Here is a 19,321-nt window from a genome sequence, read left to right on the forward strand (position 1 = left end):
CGATTTTATCCAAAAACCTTAAACTTCAGTCTCATCGCGCACTATTCCCCAGCAGCTGCAAAATTACAAATTTGTTAATGCGAAAACTAGAGGTGCTCATGGGCCGGGCCGGGACGGGCTCATAAAAAATTTTGGCCCGGGTCCTAGGCCCGGGCCCGGCCCGAAATATGGGCCTGAAAATTTGCCCAGGCTCGGCCCGAGAAAAAATCATAAGCCCGGGCCCGACTCGGCCCGGCCCAGTTTTTAATAAATACCAAAAAATTATTTTAAAAATTAAAAAAAGTATTTTAAAATTAAAAAATAAATATATTTATTATATCAGGTCGGGCCGGGCCGGGCCCGGGCTAAAAAAGTTGTGCCCGAGGCCCGGCTAGTTTTCTAAACGGGCCTCATTTTTTGCCCAAACCCATATTTCGGGCCTATATTTTTACCCAAACCCTTCCATATTTCGAGCGGATCATCGGGCCGGGCCGGGCCGCCCAGCCCATGAGTACCTCTAGCGAAAACTAGAAAGTTATAAAAATTAGATGACAAATTGTACAATTTACCTTTATTTTTGTGAATTATAAACAACACTCGCACGTGAAAAACATAAATCAAAATGACGAATTAGAATATAATATTTATGCACGAAACTCAAAATCAGAAAAGAAATATTTGTTCAATAATTTTATGGTTGAAGAGAGCGGGTAGCACATAGGAATTTCAATAGTAAACAAAAGGAAAAAGGAATGACAAGAGTAACGGGGAATCCAACACAGCACACAGATCTTGTCTTGAAGAACCAATAAACAAAATTAAATGTAAGAAAAATGGTTAATAAGACATCAGCTGCTGACAGGGACTGACATGCAAAATGGGTAAAGCTTATACTGATGATGGCCATGTATGGTAATTAGTGAAGACTTTTTTGGCCTTACTTTTTTAATGCTAATAGTGATTGGCCCCTCCTTTGGGTAAAGCTTTGCCCTTTTATCGTCAAGGTCTTGGGTCTATCTTGATTTTTATTTTTATTTTTTTGAGTATCGCAGTACCCGTTCAATCCTTACATTATAAGAGTATACGATTGATTGAGTATGATGTGATATTGGCATTGAAACTGAAAAAAGAAAGGGAAAAAAATCAATCTTCTTCTCTACTCACTCAAAGTTTGAAAATTTACAGTAAGAAAAGTAGAAAAAAGGAAAAGGAAAAGGAAATGAGTAGAACAAGCTCAGGGACGAAACCCACAATGGTTCTTCCCTACCAGACCCCAAGCTTGACAGAGCATTACAGCATAGGGAAGAAACTTGGGCAAGGTCAGTTTGGGACTACATACCTCTGTACCCACAAACCAACGGGGCAGCACTTCGCCTGCAAGTCAATCCCAAAGCGGAAGCTGATTTGTCAAGAGGACTACGATGATGTTTGGAGAGAAATCCAGATAATGCACCACTTATCCGAGCACCCACATGTGGTGAGGATCAGGGGTACCTACGAGGATCAGCTATCTGTGCACTTGGTGATGGAGCTTTGCGAGGGCGGTGAACTTTTTGATAGGATAGTCCAGAAAGGTCATTACAGTGAGAGGGAAGCTGCTAAGTTGATCAAAACCATTGTTGGAGTTGTTGAGGCTTGTCATTCTCTTGGGGTCATGCACAGAGATCTTAAGCCTGAGAACTTCTTGTTTGATACGGTTGAGGAAGATGCTACCCTCAAGGCCACTGATTTTGGGTTGTCTGTTTTCTACAAGCCAGGTTTATTCTTTTCTATCTTTTTTCTTCTCTGATTGGTTGTCATTGATGCCATATTGTGTTTTCTCTTTGTTGGGAAACTAGGGTTCACTTTTGATTTGGGCTTTGGCAATGAAATCCTGGTCCTGAATTAGTCAAACACATCAATTTCATTTTCAGTGATACGAGCACTGTGATTTGCCTAGCTTAGTATTAGCTGGAATATCATTTGATACACTTTTTGTTAGTGAGGGAGGGAAAGGGAATGAGAGATGGGATTTAGTCGGATTAAGGTGTGTCAATAGTCGATAGGAGGAAATGGACTTACTTGCAGGTGGTAGAAGTAGGCTGCGGAAGAAAGCCTTATATGCTTTTGTTGTGTATAACAATATACATGTCAACATGCACATACGGTGGGAAGGCCAATGGGCTAAAAATTTAAGATGATGAAAAGGAAAAGCCTGTTAACTGGAATGCAACAAACATAGGTACTTGATGATTACTTGAGTGTGCAAAGGGTGAAAGGAAGGAGGAATGAGTGCTGATAGGGGTTAAAAGTGCATACTGCATAGTGTGTGTTGCAGGGACCTTCAGAACCATAAAACCCTAGAAGTTACTAATATGCTGTCTTTAATGTTTTGGTGCCAGTAACTGCAACGATAAGCAGCAGAAAATGTAGGGAAACCCCTTTATCATATCGTGTTTGATTTTACAGCAAGATATTTTTTTATTCTATGGCTGTGTAGCGCTTTTGTTGTGGTGGAAAAAACTTTCAAGATCTGGATTGTGTTTCTTAGCCTTATTTAATGTTTCCGAGTGTTATAAACTTTCAAGCATGTCTTATTAAGTTGTTCTGTTGTATCACTCTTTTACAAAAAACTTATAGTTTTTCCCCTATCTTTCTAGGTGAATCTTTCTCTGATGTTGTCGGGAGTCCATACTATGTTGCACCAGAGGTTTTACGGAAGCATTATGGACCTGAAGCAGATGTGTGGAGTGCTGGTGTTATTCTGTACATATTATTGAGTGGGGTGCCACCATTTTGGGCAGGTAGAGATTCTTTTAGTGTATAAATTGCTGGTAGAAAAAGTTTGTAGTTTTGAGGAGCAATTCTTTTTTATACTTCCAAATCTGATCATTGGCGACATTCTTGCATTCCTTACAGAAACTGAAATGGGAATTTTCCGGCAGATTTTACAAGGGAAAATAGATTTTGATTCAGAACCTTGGCCTGCTATTTCTGATAGTGCAAAGGATCTCATAAGAAAAATGCTTGACCGCCATCCAAAGAGAAGGCTAACTGCTCATCAAGTCTTGTGTAAGTTTCTCTTGCTGCATAAAGCGGATAATGGATTTGTCAGATATGGCTATTATTGAGATTCGGAACTTGAATTTGTAAGAAGGGATTTCAATCTCAATTTAATATAAAATGTGTAATAGAATCATTAGAACATGACTTTCATGATTATTTTGATTTCATTTACTTCCTAGATCTCTGCTTAATGGTGAATTTAGAATACCTGAATGAAATATGGAATTGAAATCCATCTTGTTATGCAATCTAAAATACATAAGTGTATTGCATCTTAACTAGTATTTACGTAATGTGAGCCTTCATCCTCATCATCTATATTCAAATCAAAACCGAATCCACTTTCGCAAATTTATAGTCCCAAACACAACAAAGAATTGTCAGGAAATTTACTGCTGATGTCCTCACAACCTTATGGTTGTAACCATTTCTGTCAGGCCACCCATGGATTGTAGATGACACCATTGCACCCGATAAGCCTCTTGATTCTGCAGTATTGTCACGCCTGAAGCAGTTCTCAGCAATGAACAAACTTAAAAAGATGGCTTTGCGAGTAAGTAAATGCATAATATGTATTTTAATTTTTAATTAGATAGCTTATATGTTCTTGGACTGCTAGAGCTTATTTGTTTTTCTCTTTAACATTTCTTTTTTCAATTTCTTTGGAAAATATTCATTTGCATCTATATTAGTTTGGTTCAGCGTGAGATGAGCAGATTTCTTATGTTTGAAGCATTTTGCTGGCTCCTGTTAGCTTCACTTTTCTGTTTACATCCTTGAAATACTGTATGCTGTGTAAATAATTTATTCTCTGATGTTTTTTTCTTATTTGTTCTGATGGGTCGAAACCCTTTCTCAGTTTCACTTATAGAAAAGGCTTCAAGGAAGATCAGTGTGATGAGCAAATTTCTTACTAGTTTTCTAGTTTTACTTTAGAGATAATGCGACATAGTTATAACGGCTGAAGTAAATCTAGTGAATATTATCTACCTCATATATATTTAAGCTAGTACTATAAGGTGGACTCTCAAGTCATGTAAAATTTTGTAGGACTTGTTTATCTTTCCTATATAAGACAGATATCATCCCAATTATAGAGGTTTAAGACTCTCATCCTGCAAATGAGGTTTTTGCATTGTTGGCAAAGGCTGAGTTCCCAGACCTTGAAGGCCTGGGTTCAAGTCCCACCATCTGCAATTGCAATGTGTGGGTCTCCCTCCCATCCTATGTGTATGCCTTGTGTGGGTTTTGTTTGGTTCTTTACGGATTAGCCTGTTTTTTCACCCACTGTTTATTGTTTTGGATGGATTCTACATTCTCTTGCCTGTTAGCAGCACATTGTTTAATCTCTAAAATTTCAAAGGATTTGTTGACCTGAAAATCAACATCTTAATCTTGGTGTACATGCTCATGGCCACGGCCTATGAAGTATGTTGCATGAAGCTTAGTGGAATGATTCTAAACAGTTTTTTAATAGAAGTATGAGTGAAATGCAGTTCATGTACTTCTGAGTGTTGGAGTTGGTTCTTGGTAGAATGGTCGAGAACATGCTAATATTTTACACATTCGTGTTTCCATCTCGTGTTATGTATTCTTACCATGTTGTAATCATGTTTAAGTTATTTTTTATATTTCTAAATTTTGGTATGTTAGTAATTTGTATTAAAATGATTTTGAGGCATTCATGTATACGTATCGTGTTTATGTTACTATTTTGCATCATCTCATGTTTCTGTTGTGTTCTATTTTTAAAATTTTTTATTTCATGTTGTGTACTTGTCGAATATGATATTGCTGAATTTAGTAGTCGCAAGCTCTCAAGATAGAGTTCTTAATCAATTGCTTTTATGATTGGTTTCTTGAACATGTAAAACCTTTTTTCTTAAAGCATTGGATATCATTCATGAGATCCTCTTTGGTCTTTGATGCATTTTCCCTAGATGTGTAACCTTAACTTCTAATTTAGGATTGAACAAAAGTCTATCCTCGATTGATAGGGGTATAGCGAGTTTTGTTGATGTTGAGCGAATTTTCTTTGTGAAATATTGTTGATATGGCGGTACTTTCAATGTTGTGAAACTTGACCTTTTCCTAAGCTCTTATGAGTGAGGACAGTCCAGCAAGACAATAAAAAGAGTGCAGGCTTCCCCTTTTTCTCTCCCTTTCCATCCCTTATATGATAACTGCTGAAGTTTTCCAAACATGGATTGCCATCTCGAGTTTTGACCAAGTATTTACAAGTTACCTATATTTATTGATGGCCTTAGATTGATCGGTTTCAGCTCGGAGTAGAAGATTGGTTGCATCTCTTATTTTCCATGTTATATAATTCATAACCTCTGTTACTTGTGATTTGTTCTTCCATATCATCATTTAGGAATATATTGTAAAAAACACTGTTTTCGGGCTTTCTCATATTATGTGTGTTGTGCAAATATTCTGCTAACTTTCATACACAATGTTAGGTTATAGCAGAAAGGCTTTCGGAAGAAGAAATCGGTGGTCTGAAAGAGTTATTTAAAATGATAGATACCGACAATAGTGGAACAATTACATATGAAGAATTAAAAGACGGCCTCAAACGAGTGGGTTCTGAACTTATGGAATCCGAGATCAAAGATCTTATGGATGCAGTAAGGAATTCCATCGATGTTATTTGGCAATCCTTGTGTACACCTCTTGCACTTACTTTTTATCCTTTGCTAAACGGACAAACCTTCATGTTGTTTTGGCAGGCAGACATTGACAACAACGGGACAATCGATTACGGTGAATTCCTTGCTGCCACGGTGCACTTGAATAAACTGGAAAGGGAAGAGAATCTGGTGGGTGCCTTCTCCTTTTTCGACAAAGATGGGAGTGGATACATAACCATTGATGAGCTTCAACAAGCCTGCAAAGAGTTTGGATTAAGCGACGTCCATCTTGACGAGATGATCAAAGAAATCGATCAAGATAACGTTAGTTTGTTTTGCTTTCTCGACTTCACCACACATTAAAAAAAAGCTTGTATGTATGTCCACAGTTAATGGAATGTATTGTGTAATAAACAGGATGGACAAATAGACTATGGGGAGTTTGCAGCAATGATGAGGAAGGGCAATGGAGGTATTGGGAGGAGAACTATGAGAAGGACGATCAATTTGGGAGACGCGTTCGGGGTGAAGTCAAATGGAGCTAAGGAATTGAATAGTTCAGTTTGAAGTAAGTTCTTTTTTTGTGCTAAAACTTTCAATGGCTAATTCCTATTAAGTAGTTACTATATAAGTTGACATTTTCAAGTTTATGAGAAACTTGTGCGGTTCCAGAAATGAAAATGAGATATAACGTGGGACAATTAACACCACCTGCAGGCTGCAATGCAATGCAAGTGTCAATTCAAACGAATCCAGAAAATTCTTTATATAGAAAAATATAAATTTATCATTTTACAATTTCTTAAAGGATTAAACTATAATTGTTTTTAATTTTGAGGGGTTAGAATTGAATATAAGTTTTTCAATAAATCAAAGTGCAATTTTACCATGTATTGACTGGGGCATGTGCTCATAGTGATTGCTTCATAAGAGAGCCTAAGTGACCCTTCTTCAATCATCCATTTTTTTTAATAGAGCTTTCTTCAATCATCTTTTTTTTATCCCATTATGTGTAAATATTAAAAAGAAAATGTAAAGTTAAGATATTAAAAATTATAAAGTTTTAAGTTTAAATTTCATTACGGGCAAATACTTTTTTTTAAAAAAATGGTAAATAATTTCATTATACCATGCCAAACCATACCAATTTAAGCTTATCACACTTTGAAATCAAATGCTCAAAAGGCACAAAACTCATTATGCAAGCTTGAAATCATGAATCCAAATGGCATCAAACATGGTCAAAACTAAGCACAAACTAGGGGACATATCAAACTTAACATACAAATTAACCCTTAGCCACAAATACAACCTTTACATTCACAAGTAAAGATGCCCATTTGCATAATAAAGATTTTATATACAAGTTACAATATTAGGACTCAAAATAAACATAATTTTACTGTTTTTGTTGATAGTGTGTTATTCGCACTGATCCGGTTTGGTGAGTTCCACAAGTTGGGGAATCTACATGTAGGAGAAACAATGATAGGTAAGCATTCAATGCTTAGTAAATTCAAATAGAAATTACAGCACTTATCTTGTTCATAGGTGAGTATGTAATATATCAAAAGTTAGGCATACATTTAGCTAACATGTGGCACTAAATGTCACAACAAAGTGAACATAAGAATCATAAGCATTCATATGCATTAAACATGTTAGTTGCGTACCTATTTAACGTATTAAATTTGATTCATTTCCAATTTTCTGTTTCAAAGTTTAATTTCAAGGTTTCTCTCAATAGAACCCTAGTAAAACGGATTTGGACACGCAGGTGAACTACACTACACCAAGATAGCTCTTACGAGCATAAACTACACCACACCAAGGCACTGAAGTGCGAAGCCTGTAGGTATCAAATCTTTAAAGATATTCGAATACATCCCTCCACCACACCAAAGTCTCTGTAAAACAATGAATACTCGATGATCCACAACAAATGTTGAATCCCAAAATAACCTATTATAATCTCCATATCATCAATTATCCCGTACATAAGTGCATATATGACCCTATTGGCGTGCCAACTGTATCCTAGTTTTTTACTAAGTTCACGTGGGCATCAATCATTCATATTTACATATTTATTCCAAAAAAATAAATTAATTAATACGTTATAAATTTCATTACCAAATATTGATATTATCTTTATATATATATTAGTAATCTCACACATTTAATTTTTATTAATTATAAAAAATGATTTAAAAACTATTGATTATTATAATATTTAAAATAAAATAAATTATTTTTAGTTAAAAAATTGATTTTTTTAATTATTAATTTTTTTGAATAATCACATTATAGATTATGATCATATATGTTCCTTTTTAACATCGTGTTTAGAATTAACCATAGCCCAATAAGAGAATAATGTGCTTCAGCACACTCGAATCTACGTCCTCCTGTATTGGCAACAATGCCCATACCAATTAATGTAAGACTCAATCAACAAATTCTCAAATTATATTCAATGATTGTACAGATTTATAGTTTTATTACTTTATAATATATTATGTTATAAAAAATATGACCAAATTAAATAATTTCTCATTAATATATCATCATATTAATTAATATTACTTTTGTTATTATCACATAAAATGCTAATAATTCATTATTCTAATGTCAATTTAGTAATACTATTAGTATTACTAAAATTTGAACATAATAATATTAACAATAAAAAGGTGTAATACCCTATTTGTGCCCAGGTCAAAAGGGCCCAAATTACAAACGGGCCTATGTGGCCCAAATCAAATAGAGGCCCAAAACTAAACCCCAAATCCAGTGGCCCAAACAATCAAAAACCCTAGGGTTTCTAGGATGAACTTGCGCCGCAACCAGGATCTTCGCACTAGCCGCCTCCCCGAATCTTCATCTGCACACAAAAAAGGAAGCAAAACAGTAATAAGAAATCAAAGGATTGAGAATCAAATCAATGTAATGGAAAGAAATCAAAAGATTGAGAATCAAATCAATGTAATGGAAAGAAATCAAAAGACTGAGAATCAAATCAATGTAAACAAGATTTTATTTCTATATTTTTTATTATGGCTATATAAAGCCATTGAGGATACATTATTGGGGGATCGGATTTTGAAAAAAATCGATAAAGAAAAAAATGATTAACAGTTTAAAAAAAAGAAGGTGATTTACCATTTTTTTTCTTTTTCTCTGCGTTTCTCTACTGTGTTCTTTTATTTTTTTATTTTATTATTATTATTATTTTCTCCTTGGCAAAACAAAAAAGAGTAAAAGAGGGGAATATACTTACTTGCGTGGAGGAAGACGAAACCCTGTTTGCTGCCAAATCGGAACTGGAGGGGAGATTCGGGTTTGCCGACCTGGTTGTGGCGGCTAGGGAGTTTGGGTTAAAGAAAACCCTAGCAGAGAGTTTCCCCCTCTGCTTTCTATTCTTTAAAAAAAAAGAAATGAAATGTTTTTAGAAAATCTTTTATTTTTAATAATAATAGCAAAATGCGCCGTATCACTCCATGACCCGCGCGTGTGACCCGACCAGGGGAGGATCCGCGTGCTTTTAAGCGGAGGGATAAATTGCGCTTTTAGCCCCTCCGCCTTTTAACATTTTTGCAATTGAGTTTTTTTATTTTTAAATTTGCCCTCTAATTTATTTACAATTTCAATTCAGTCCTAATGTGAATGACGTCGTTTAGAGGAGAAGGGACAATTTCCTTTCCAGCCCCTCTGCATTCTTTACGCGTTCAATATGGTCCTTGAGACTTCAATTATTTGCGAATTTGCCTTAGTTTATTTATTACAGTTTAAAATTAGTCCTTTTTTAGAATTAATTAATTTCAAAATATTTTCTTTTTCCTTTTTTTAAGTTTATATATGTAATTATTATTTTTATGATTTATATATTTATTACCTTATATATATATGTACGTATATATATAATACTTTCTATACATATTTTATAATTTCTATATATATAATCATTATCTTTATGATCTATATATTTATTAACTTATATATATATATACGTATATATGTATTATACTTTCTATCCACATTTTATAATTTCTATATATGTATATTTTCTTTATTCTCATGAATGTATTGTATATAAATATATATCCTTTTATAAATTTTATATTTTTTCCCATAATTTCAATGTATATATTATGCACTCTCTTTCCTTTATATATTTTTTTTGTTTTTTGTTTGTTCATTTGTTTGTTGATTTATGTTTTCATAATTTTTTTATTTTGTTTATTGATTTGATACTTTGCATGTCATTGTTTTTTTAAATTTTGTTTATTTGTTTATCTTATTTCTATACAATTGTCGTATTTATTATTGTTATTTGTTTTTGCTACATTTATACACACATTCAATATAACATTACACCATCTTTTACTCAATTATAAAAATAGAAAATTTTTAAAATAGAGATAATACTCGTATTTAGGATTTTCAAGAAAATTGAGCCCTAACGTATTGGGTTCCGATTTTCTTCGTTAAATCTAACGAATCTCTTTAATCAAAAAATAAGAACTCATTATTGGGAATTTAACACGTTGTGTCCTAACGTATTGGATGTGACACATTGATTTCTCGAAATGAATATTTCTCTAAAAATAATAAAGGAAATATTCCGAGTTTGGGATTTTAGAGGAATTGTGCCTTAACGTATTGGGCCGCGATTTCTTAAATATTGAATAAATGGATATTCTTTTAAATTTTTATTACACGAGTATTTTGGCCTAATTCATTTTTGAGGAAATAAGAATGTTGTGCCCTAACGCATTGGGTGTGGCATTTTCTTTCTTTGAAATGACAAAGGTCTTAATACGTAACGTTTTAAGTTTTTGCTAAAGATTATATTTTTTAAAATTTTCGACCTTAAGACACTAATTAATTAACTAGGTACCAATTTTGGGTGTTACGAGGGTGCTAATCCTTCCTCGTACGTAACTGACTCCTGGATCTGTTTTTCTAAAACTCGTAGACCAAAGCCGTTTTTTTAGGTGATCTAATCACAACTCAATAAAAGATTGGTGGCGACTCCCAACTTTCATTTTTTTAAAATCGACAACCTAAAATTTTTGTTTTTCAAAAGAACGGTTTCGACAAAAGGTATTTTCATAAGTTTAAAAGTTTATCAAAATTTATGTTTTTATATATATTATAGATAAAATATGATTAATATAATTTTTATATATAAAATTTGAACATTGAAATAATATTTTAACTAAAACTTTTTATTTTTATTTCAAATCAGTTTTACTAAAATTTGAGACAATATGTTATAAATAACTAATTTAGTAAAGAGTGTACTTCATGATTTATGATTGCTGTTGTTATACGTCAAGCACCAAACTGATACACGAAAATTAAAGTTAAAGTACCACATCGAATGTTTAGAAGTAGAGGTTTCACATTGAAAGATTTTTTAAATTAGAGGGGTAATTTTGTATTTTACAAATATAAGATGGATTTCAATGTAAAATATAAATTAAGAATGGTAAATAAATAGAAATAGTGGTGTTCATTCGGTTAACCGACCCGAAATAGTATTAACCGAATTAACCGACCTTTCAAAATTTTTAACTGTTAACCGAATCAATTTTTTTTTAAAAAATTAACCGAACCAAAATTTTTTCGGTTAATTCGGTCGGTTAACCGAATTAATCGAAAATTATATGTTTTTTATTTTTGGTTAAGAATTAACCAAATTAACCGAATTACCTGAATTAACCGAATTACCCGAATTAACTGAATTAACCGTATTACCCGAATTAACCTAATTGAATCATACATAATTAAATTATTTTTAGACTTTTATACTTTAGTTTTAGTTTTAGTTTTAGAATTTTATTTTTATTTATTAAATTATTTGTAATTTTTATGATTGGGTTGGGTTGGGTAATTAGATTGGTTAATTGGATTGAATTGAATACTTAGGTTTGGATTGAGTTTATGGGTCTATTTATATATTATAATTTTATTTATTAATTTTTTCGGTTAAACCAAAAAAATTCGATTAACCAATCAGTTTCGAACCGAATTAACCGTTAACTAAAAAATTAAAAAATAATTAACTGACCCCGACCGAAAAAATTCGATTAACCGACAGATTAACCGAATTTTTTCGGTTTTACCCGAATTTTGTTCACCTAAATAGAAATATTGGCAGTACGTTAGAACCAAACAACTTGCTTGGTTGGTTTATGATAAAATAAACAAAAATGTCTCTCTTTTCTCTTTTTCAGTTTTACATCTCGAAGTAATCGAATCTCGAAAACCCCATCTGAGATAGAACAAAAGAAAAGGAAAAAAGAAATGTCGCCGCCAGCAGCAGCAGCGGTAGCGGCAGCGGGCGGAGGAGGAGGACAGCCTCAGCGGCAGCAGCAACAAGGTGGATTCGGACAGAGCATAACCGGAATCATAAGGATCGCCGTCTTCTGGTACTTCGCTTCCAAATTCTTCTCTCCCAAAAAGCCCGTCGATCCTTCTAACCTCATCTCCAATCTCTTCCAGAAGGGCGAACCCCTGGTACGGTTGTTCCTCAATTAGGAAACTTCCTCTTTCTTTGCTTTTCATTGTTGCATGATTTTTTTTGGCGTTTTTCAGGATATGTGGTTGTATCTTTCTGAGCACCAAAGGTTCAATGACTTTGGGAACGAAGCTTCTCTTGTTTGGCATGAAACTAATATACCTTATGCCACTTGGGGTCCTGAAAGCACTCGTACTCTTTCTTTAGACTACCATCCTTCCGATGTAAGGTGTTCGACAATATGTCTTGTCTTTTACTTGCTTGCAATTCGCTTGTTTCTTTCTTTAGAGTTTAGAACGGTTGATGAAGTTTGATGTTTTAATCTCTCAGACCTTGAAAAACAATGGCAGTCTTTATGCTCATGTTTTCTTTGCTCGCTCGGGTTACCCTCCAGATCCAAATGACCCTGAATACCAGCCTCAAGCTGCCTTTGGGAGGACTCACCGTGAGTTCCCTTCTCTGTCATTACATTTCTTTTTGGAGATTAATGGTGAACAATTAACCTCCTTTTAATTGATTTCAGCTGTGGTGAAATATTTGCCCAAGTCAAGATCAGATAAGAGGAAAAGTCTTCTTGGGAACTCCAAGGACGGTGAAGTGTTTGAACCTGAGCCACAGGTTTTTTCTTTACTAGTATCGGCATAGCTTATTTATGTTGAACAATGTTGTTACCTTTAAGAAAAACTATTTTGGGTTCGAGTAGGGTAGATCTAAACTTTCTTGGTGTTTATTCTTTTGAATCGTTTGATGCTCCTCATAATAACATCTCTTGTAATTCCAATCTTTAATTCCCTTTCAGTTCCACTGAAATTTACTACAATATAATGATCTAAGTGCCGAATCATATTGATTCAGGTGGCTGATGATACTGAAGCTGACTCTAAAGATGAGGGCCCTGTTGAATGGATTTCTTATTGGAAACCAAATATTACCATTAACTTGGTTGAAGATTTTACAAGGTAAGTTTCTGCTTAATGTCATGCTTCTGTAATACAATGTAAAAAGAATAGATTGCTGTTTATCTTTATTCTGTGGCTTTTGTTTTTGCTCTCTTTTCTTTCTCTGGAAAATAAACTAATATTTCGGCTCTTTTTTTTTTCTATTCCAGATATGCGCATAATGCTGTACCACCAAATATTGCTCCTTGTATCCTTCAGTTCTTTACCCTTTTTTCATTCCACATCTCAATTACGGTTGTTTAAGACTTACACATAATTTGCCACTTTCTTGGTTTTCTGTTATGGTCTTGTTAAAAATATTTTTATTCTTAAAGAAAATTATTTAGATTTTACATAGTATGATTTGGATCCTGGAACACTGTTTGATTTTTACCATAATTTGTTGGAAACAATTTTAGATATAACCATGATATAACCATAGCTAGCTTACTGACAGTGATCTCCGTATCTTCCAGAAAAATGCTCCTAGTTTTCATTTTTTTTTTCTTAATTGGAAACCATCTTGCTGGATATAGTATGTTTGTTGAACTGAGCCGATATTTGATAATCCGATAGTCACCTCTGGTAGCTACTATTTTAATGTGTTATAGCTGCAAAGTGCAGACCAGCTTTGAGTTTCTTGACTTCAGATTTGCAGACTTAAATATTGATCCTAGTCAAGGAAATTACTATCCTACCATCTCCTTCAATGAGTTTTGGTTACTTAGAGATAAGTTGATTGCAATCAATGAGACAGTGACAGTATTACCTCTCAATTTGGAGGTTGGACCCATAAGCATGATGAAGTGGCAACTATTCATGCAGATTGACCAATCATTCCAAATTCATCGTAGTTATGGCAGCATGGTTGAAGGCGAGGCTGATGAACTTAAGGTATTCCTATCTTTTATTGCCTTGGAATGTTGTCATCTTAGAAATCATTATGAAGAATGACTGGCTAAAAGGTTTAAGATTTGGTTATATAATATGATTTTTACCTTTAAAGTTACATTTCAGAAATTTAAAACTAAAATGAAATCTCATTTCGCAAAAGAAAGCAAATAAATGTAGGATATGGAATAAATCTTATCATCTCTTTGACTTGGATAAACTAGCCCTTACCACCAACATGCTTTAATTGGAGTTTGAATGTATAAGATGAGGCTAACTACCGCTTTTCGTTAGAAACATGCTTAACATGCCACAAGTGAGTGCTAAGTCTCACATCAGAAATGGTACTAGGTCAATTTTGAGAATAAATAGGGGGGATGGTTATCTCACCTAATAAGTTAGTCTTCTTGTTGAGGGCTATGCCTGTAACATGGGGTAAAGAGCCATGTTGGGGGTGTTATAATGTAGACTTGAAGGCATAATGGCATAAAACCCCTCATCTAATGTAGGCTCAATGAATGAAATGAGGCATGTGTGGTTAGTCTAGGGAGCTGTCATGCGGCACAAGTGCGTGCTAGTTGCATTGAATTTATGATAGGGTGAGTTCACATATAGAAGATCGGACACCCAGTTGTTAGGCTAGTTTTCTGGGTTGAGCGCCTGGCATATGACAAATATATGCTGCTCAAAGTTGCATCCCATGATATATAATCAATATGAAATGTAAGTGCTAGAATTCTGTTATCTATCAGATGCTTTTCTTTTTGAAGAGCCTATGGATATTTTACATCACTAGTTTTTTAATTTTTTGTGTGTACTTTCTCTGTGCTTTGTTTGCTTTCTAGTGACTTCAGAATCTATTTAAAGAGAGAAAAAGGTAAGTAAATGAAGATAAAAAGAAATTTTGCTGCCATACTAGTGAATATAATCCTTAGATAAGTCTATATGGACTGGGTTTCTTTTCAAACTAGGGTTGATTAATTCTGCTAGTTGGGTACTAGGATGTTGATATTTAAATTTACTCTGGTCAGGTCATGAATAGGTTTAAGCTCTGTAGTATCATCCCACCTATAACTAAACTAATCCACTAGCGAATGTAGGTGACTTATTGAGCAGAGTCCTTTATTGAGAGGCTCTTAGTTGCTTTTCTGGGGTTGGAAAATGTCATAACTTCTCTTGTTACTTCTTTCAAAGAAATACCTCAAGTTGAAAGAGATATGATCATAAAATAAGTGGGGTAGCAAATAAAACTGATAGCCTTCAAGAAGGATGATTTCTCCTTCCCTTGCTTCTGTATTCTTCTAGCAACCAATTCTTTTCTTAACTAACAGAACCACCAGGAGGGTATTTTCAAGCACCTCTCTTTTTTCATATATATGTATAAATATTAATTGGATTCTTTTTGTCATTAGATTCAGTTTGTTTGTAACTCTTGAACTGAAAACATGCTATACTCTTCCATTGATGAGGGAAATAAAAAAGTTATGGATAATGAATCACAGAAGTTGAAAGGGATAATTGTTTATTTTTAGTTTGGGTGGATGCTGCTACTGTGATGTTAAGGATCCTTTTATTCTCATTTATCTTTCAAATACTGACATTTACTTGATAAATTTTGTAGAGGGTCTTCCTGGAAGGAAATCCGTACTTGCTAGTGATCACAATGGTCGTTTCTTTGCTTCATTCTGTGTTTGACTTCTTGGCTTTCAAGAATGGTAAATGTTTCTGTTATCTTGAAAATGTTTTGTTCCACACATGGATGGGTTCTTTTACAGTTCTCTTATACACTCTGGAAACTTAGGTTTAGCATGCTGGTTTTTCTTCTCTGCAGATATCCAGTTTTGGAACAAAAATAAGTCTATGGAAGGATTGTCTGCAAAGTCTGTTGTGGTGAGCTTTTTGTGTCAGCTTATAGTTTTCCTCTATCTACTCGATAATGAGACCTCATGGATGATACTGGCAAGTTCTGGAATTGGTTGCTGCATCGAGTTTTGGAAGATAGGGAAAGCAATGCACATAGAGGTATGAGTTCATGCATGCAATTATTTTGCTGGATCTCATTTATATCTCGGGCACTCTTCTAATAAAGAAAAAGAAAAACGAAAGACCAACCTTTAGATGCATTTGTACTGAAAGTTTGATACTAACGAAAGGCAACTTTGTATAGTAGATAATCTTGTGCTCTATATTCAAAGGCCATTATTTTGAGGATTGCTAATATACTTTGAGTATAAATCTTATATTCTATGTGTAACTGGATGCAGAAAACCATCATTTTCAATCCGCTTTCAAATATTTTGGGGGCATATTATCAATTGAATTCTTTTTCCATACATGATTCTTGTTTAGATGCTTCATTCTTCTCTTTTGTTGTCGCTGGAAAGATTAAAATAGATCCATAATTCTTCTTGGCATGCCATTCTGCTTATTTGTCTGAATGACATCTGAAAGCCTGGTCACATTTTGGTAGTATGTCTGCGTAGGTTCACTGAATGTTGCATATATCTTATACTATCCTCACCTTTCATTTGGAACTCATTTTTTTTATCTGCTATCTTCTAGTTAATTCATCGCAACAATATCAAAATTTGCAATAATTCTTTTTCATCTTCAGGTCGATAGAACCGGAAAGATACCTATGTTGAGGTTCCGAGATCGTGATTCATATGCAAGCAATAAAACTAAGGAATATGATGATATAGCAATGAAGTATTTGTCCTACGTGCTCTTCCTCCTTGTTGCAGGCTTTTCTATTTACTCCCTTATGTATGAGCGCCATAAGAGCTGGTATTCTTGGGTTCTCTCTTCACTCACAAGCTGTGTCTACATGTTCGGTAAGCCATTTGTCCTCTCCTGTTCCTTTATTTGATAACTTTGTTGGTGACCTACTGACAACTACAACTTATTGACATTGTGAAAGTTTGATTTCATTAACATCGGAGAAGAAAATAACAGTTACTTCTAAAACGTTTCTTTCCTTGGGGTCTTTTATTGTTGTCATCTGCTCTCTTTTTTTAACCTTTATGCATTGGTAAAGCTTTTCAGCCTTGGTCCTTATTTCATTTTCCCATAAGTTTTTCCAACTAGTATAAGAACTCTGGACTATTTATACAAACAACATTGATATTCTTTCTTATTGTGACATGCCTGTGCTGTTTTATTTGGCAAAACAATTGTGAGATATCATGTCCTGTCAGGCTTAGGGAAAAGCTCCTGATAGGCCATAGCTGTGCGGTCTGATGTGCTGGACTAATGAGGATTTAATCCTTGGCAACCAAGTACTGCACTTAGGTAGAGGACAAAAAACTTGGTGAGCAGGGACATTTGAAGATTAACATAACTCATGGAATTTGGGCTTTTACTTCTTGGTCTTTTGTCTGTTTTATAATATCTAATCATTATGTGAAATTATGTTATGATCAAGCTTATCAGTTATATATCAGGAAGAGAAAGGGGCCATCTAAATAATGATGAATTTGACTTATATATCAGGAAGAGAAAGGGGCCATCTAAATAATGATGAATTTGACTCTTTGTCCTTATGACCGCATAAATTGGTTTGGTCAATGAACCTCAACCTCTTCTTGTTGTGTGAATAATAGCTTTCGTTTTCGTCTGTAACTTTTATTGAAATTTTTTCGTTTACTTGCTTATTTGCTGCAAAATTTTCAATTTGTGCATATTTGACCTGCAATAATGTTGCTTTCCTATATGTTTTTGGTAGGTTTTATTATGATGTGCCCTCAACTTTTCATAAACTATAAGCTTAAGTCCGTGGCTCATTTACCTTGGAGGCAGATGACTTATAAGTTCCTCAACACCATCATTGATGATCTCTTTGCATTTGTCATAAAAATGCCAACACTTCATCGACTTTCTGTCTTCCGTGATGGTAAGATATTATTATTTCTTGTTTTGTACCTTTCCTCCCCTTATGCTTTGTTTGGTTTGGGGGATGCAAAGAGAAGAAGAAAAGGTTTTTAACCAATGGTTAAGCTACGAAATAGGAAGGGAGTTATGAAATGTAACCATTGCATTAAAGAAGTTTCCATCCTTTTCTCATTCATCCTTACCAAGTTTGTTTTGGATTTATAATCCTAAGTGATAAAAAGGGCAGACTGGGTCACTACCCAATTATTTGTTTGATTTAGTAAGGGCAAATTAATTATGAAATACCCTCAGTAAACCACAATTTAAAAAAAAAATTAAAGGACAGAAACTTGGAACTCATAAACTTGGTATGTATTTTTGAGATAAGTGCTGCATAGTCTGCATCTCATCAGCCATTATATTTTAATGCACAAGGGGTGAGAGGTTGCTTAGCTATTACTGTGTTTCTTGACCTTTCTTTTACTCTTTGAAGTTACTTTTGGTTTTGAAAATATATAGTTGTACCATAGAGAGATTGGGTATGCATAATAAAAAATGCTAAGCTTGCATATATGTATATATATATAATCTGTGTAAAAAATTCATTCTGAACAACAGGTGTACTGTGAGTACATACTGTATTCTTTACTTATTCAGGTGTAATTCTCATTCTCATGCTTATTTTGCAGATCTTATATTTTTAATCTATCTGTACCAGAGGTGGGTATATCCTGTGGATAAGAAACGAATAAATGAATTTGGTTTCGGGGGTGAGGATGAGCAGACGCCTAGCAATACAGATATTACTACTGCCAAAGAAGATGAGAAGAAAACCAACTGAGCTTGGTTTGATTGTTCTTTTTCCCGTTAGTTTAGCTTTAGCAACTTTGTAGTGCAAAGAAACGCAAAATTCCAAGACGAATACTTTTCGTGTGGTTGCTTTAGAAAAATATGCAGGAAAGAAAGAGACAGAGAAGGTTCGATAGCAGACTGATGCCTTCTCATCAGGATTGCTATAGAAAGAATGAAAGTACAAACAGTTTAAGAACCTTGGTCTCAGAATTGTGGTACCATGTGAAGCTGGCTAACATGGTTGTATCAAGATCTTCTCTTTTCCTTATTTTATTTCATTATATCTGATTAATTTGTTTTTGGCATTTTGACTCTGTAGAATGAGTTGAATTACTTGTTCCTTCTAGGCTGGTTTTTATTTTTGTGGCAGGTTTAGTGATTTCAAGGTCTAGTTTGATATGTTAATTATGATTGGCTTTTGCAATAAAACAAAAAAGGAATTATGATAATATGGTCCTTGCTTTTATGATTGAGATGCGAGAATAGTGCAGATAATGTGTTTAGGAATCAGTATTAATGTGTGGGTGGTAATGGCATGCAAATCCAAGATGGGTGTAAAGCTAACAACTGAAATGGTTAATGAA

At 34.1% G+C, this 19,321-nt stretch overlaps 2 protein-coding genes and 1 long non-coding RNA gene across 3 annotated transcripts; 2 read left to right on the top strand and 1 right to left on the bottom strand.

Moving 5' to 3' along the window:
• Positions 1-854: 854 nt before the first annotated feature.
• On the top strand, positions 855-6,370 carry LOC121216275 (calcium-dependent protein kinase SK5). Its single transcript, XM_041091808.1, has 7 exons — positions 855-1,736; positions 2,619-2,762; positions 2,878-3,030; positions 3,462-3,577; positions 5,490-5,657; positions 5,760-5,984; positions 6,078-6,370. Exons 1-7 carry the CDS (start codon positions 1,199-1,201, stop codon positions 6,225-6,227), a joined length of 1,494 nt encoding a protein of 497 aa, XP_040947742.1. The 5' UTR covers positions 855-1,198; the 3' UTR covers positions 6,228-6,370.
• Positions 6,371-8,136: 1,766 nt separating this feature from the next.
• On the bottom strand, positions 8,137-9,087 carry LOC121216276 (uncharacterized). The gene is made up of 2 exons (XR_005912382.1): positions 8,941-9,087; positions 8,137-8,544 (listed from the first exon to the last, which is right to left on the bottom strand). It is a non-coding gene; the product is annotated as an uncharacterized lncRNA (long non-coding RNA).
• Positions 9,088-11,837: 2,750 nt separating this feature from the next.
• Positions 11,838-19,186, top strand: LOC121216277 (CLPTM1-like membrane protein cnrB). The gene is made up of 12 exons (XM_041091809.1): positions 11,838-12,185; positions 12,264-12,410; positions 12,517-12,631; positions 12,710-12,804; positions 13,042-13,145; positions 13,295-13,332; positions 13,783-14,018; positions 15,637-15,730; positions 15,847-16,037; positions 16,630-16,849; positions 17,740-17,907; positions 18,575-19,186. Exons 1-12 carry the CDS (start codon positions 11,973-11,975, stop codon positions 18,724-18,726), a joined length of 1,773 nt encoding a protein of 590 aa, XP_040947743.1. The 5' UTR covers positions 11,838-11,972; the 3' UTR covers positions 18,727-19,186.
• The last annotated feature ends 135 nt before the right edge of the window (positions 19,187-19,321 follow it).

The sequence above is a fragment of the Gossypium hirsutum genome, chromosome D04, assembly GCF_007990345.1.
Source record: "Gossypium hirsutum isolate 1008001.06 chromosome D04, Gossypium_hirsutum_v2.1, whole genome shotgun sequence".
In the NCBI taxonomy this organism is placed as follows: Eukaryota; Viridiplantae; Streptophyta; class Magnoliopsida; order Malvales; family Malvaceae; genus Gossypium; species Gossypium hirsutum.